At 32.8% G+C, this 2,531-nt stretch overlaps 1 protein-coding gene across 1 annotated transcript; it reads right to left on the reverse strand.

Annotated features, from left to right (window-relative positions):
* Positions 1-587: 587 nt before the first annotated feature.
* Positions 588-1,616, reverse strand: LOC149579746 (glutathione S-transferase F9-like). Its single transcript, XM_089812251.1, has 3 exons — positions 1,470-1,616; positions 1,317-1,365; positions 588-1,027 (listed from the first exon to the last, which is right to left on the reverse strand). The coding sequence occupies exons 1-3, from the start codon at positions 1,614-1,616 to the stop codon at positions 588-590; spliced, it is 636 nt and encodes a 211-aa protein (XP_089668377.1).
* Positions 1,617-2,531: the final 915 nt, after the last annotated feature.

Raw genomic sequence — 2,531 nt, forward strand, 5'->3', positions numbered from 1 at the left:
TTCAGTGTGGATAACCACCCATTTTGCATACACACTTGCACTTTGTAGATTGAAACTCAAAGCACTACACTTCAATGACAATCACATATCTGAGCAATGTGAACCAAGAATCAATCAAACATGTCAATAGGAACCTATTAACTGAATCAACCATCACATGATCAACTTGTCAACTACCATCTGAAGACCTCAAACACTAAAAAATATTAAAAGTTGATTGTAAAAAATTACAATAAAGATGTAATGTTATTTAGATTAAACAGTTTTTAAAGATTAACAAATATTTATATTAAAATGACTGAAATTAATATACCGCTCCTTTTAAGATATGATTTATGTTTTTAATCTTATTTTCCCATACAAGAACATGAGTCCCTTGGAAATCCCAAATAAGAAATATATTATAAATTTGTTTGAAAAGATAGTACTCCTTCGAAACAGAAACCTATGTCATTAACATAATCTTTGAAACGCAGGAAACTAACATTCCACCATCGACAACGATATTATTATTTTAGAAAGCCAATAAAATAGTAAAATAATGAAACCTTGGTCAACATGACTCATGTTCTTACACAACCATGGTTTCAAATAGCCAAAACCTTCTTCCATGCAGGCCTTGAGGAAATATCCTCCCACCATGCATTCACATATTCCCTATCCCTAACTACATATCCCTTATCAGTAGAATTAACTATATAGTCAGTGAATGGAAGATGAGACAAATCAGCAAGGCCGAAAAAGTCCCCTGCCAAGTACTTGCTCCTTGACAGCCTCTCCTCATACACATCCAACACTTCCCCCAACTTTTGGGCAGTGTTCTCAATCAAGGCCTTGTCCTGAGGCACATTAATCCTTGGGGCCAACATCAACTGATAAACTAATGCATAAGCATCTGGATTAAAGTTCTGCCCTTCAACTTCAAGCCATTGTTTAACCAATGCTCTCTCTTCTAGGGTTTTGCCTAGCAAAGAAGTTCCTCGTCCTGCATATTTCTCAGCATAGTACCTTATGATAGCCCTTGATTCTGCACATACCCAATTCAAAGAAACTCAAATCTACACTACCCAAATCAGATCTACACTACATAAATCAGATCTGTATGTATAGAGTGACTACCTCAATGGGTGATGCACTAGCCAGTAGACTTTGCACATACACAAATAAATGCAATCATAGGAAAGTAAATATGTAAGCTACAAACATATCACATGGAAGAGGATAACAATCTATTTAAAATAAATAATATGAAATTGAAAAAAGAGTCTAGACAACCCATGTAATGCTTTAAAAATATATACAATTAATATGATTACCAAACAGAGTGAGATCTCCATCCTGAACTGCTGGTACTTTTCCAAATGGCTGCATCATACATCAGAGGAATACAAGTAACTAACAACATAACATGATAAATAGGCTATTAAGTACCAACAGAAAAACAATTATATTAGAAGAAATTTCCCTACTTGTAAAGCGAAGAACTCTGGTTTGTTTTGCTCCCCTTTCAATATATTAACATGCACAATTTCAAACTCAATATCTTTCTCTACCAGGCATGCAAGCACCCTTCTGCTGCATGAAGCATATGCTGGTCCAAACAGCTTGACAACCATATTAGTTTTCTTTATCGAACACAATGAAAACTATCCTTTTTTTCTCCTATTAGTTGCTATGCATTTGAGTGAGTTGTGATCGAAAGGTATTTGTAGAGTGGGAAGCAAACAACTACTTCAAAAAAGAATTGATCTCTCTAATTTGGTTTTATTGGTGTGGATATAAATAAAAGAAAACGGACCAGCTCACGTATTTTCATTATAATATTGATCATCATCTTTTACAATGTTCTACGTTTTTACTTTTCAACTAGAAAACTTAGCCCGCTAATTCTATTTTTTCTGTTCAAATTAAAAAGTGAGCCCACTAGCTAGGTTCTTGGTTGTATGGTTATGAACGAAAGAAATCAGATTAGATTATATATTTATATAACTCAAATCTTATATAGTGAGGGCTACGTCTTCAAAGGATAATTTCTATAGATTTCTATAAAGCGGGTACAAAATATTGACTGAAATGATGAAAAATTAAAGTGATTCTAATTTTCAAAGGGATATTCCTATTGAATTCCATAAAGTTAGTATAAAAGATTGAATGAAATGATTTAAAATTAAAGTGATTCTGATGTTTAAGGACTTGGATATAATGGCTGTAAGTTCTTGTTGAGAAAAATGTTCATTTGATTGGATTAAGATCTTTTCAGTTGCATTATTCTTCAAATCTACTGCCCTATTCATTTTTTTATCTGGCTAGAAAAATAGCACTACATATTTTTGTCTTGTGCAGGAGCTTGCATTTTAAGGATTTGACATATTTGCAATTTTTTTAAATTTTGCACACAACAAATTGGTTGCACATAAAATCAGTTGTAAGGTGGGCAAATTAAATCATTAAGGGTAGGCATTTTAATTATAAACAGATATAAATATAAATGTCCATGACACTACGGTAAAATTCTTTTTAAGAATCTTATA

The sequence above is a fragment of the Cupressus sempervirens genome, chromosome 1, assembly GCF_028749045.1.
Source record: "Cupressus sempervirens isolate cs-2001-9-10 chromosome 1, ASM2874904v1, whole genome shotgun sequence".
NCBI lineage: Eukaryota > Viridiplantae > Streptophyta > Pinopsida > Cupressales > Cupressaceae > Cupressus > Cupressus sempervirens.

Excerpts from the sequence above, each read along its gene's own strand:
- LOC149579746 (XM_089812251.1), bottom strand. The coding sequence starts at position 1,616 with ATGGTTGTCAAGCTGTTTGGACCAGCATATGCTTCATGCAGCAGAAGG. Across the intron at positions 1,366-1,469 it reads CAGAGTTCTTCGCTTTACAA|CCATTTGGAAAAGTACCAGC; the intron begins GTAGGGAAATTT and ends TGTATGATGCAG. Across the intron at positions 1,028-1,316 it reads TGGAGATCTCACTCTGTTTG|AATCAAGGGCTATCATAAGG; the intron begins GTAATCATATTA and ends GGGTATGTGCAG.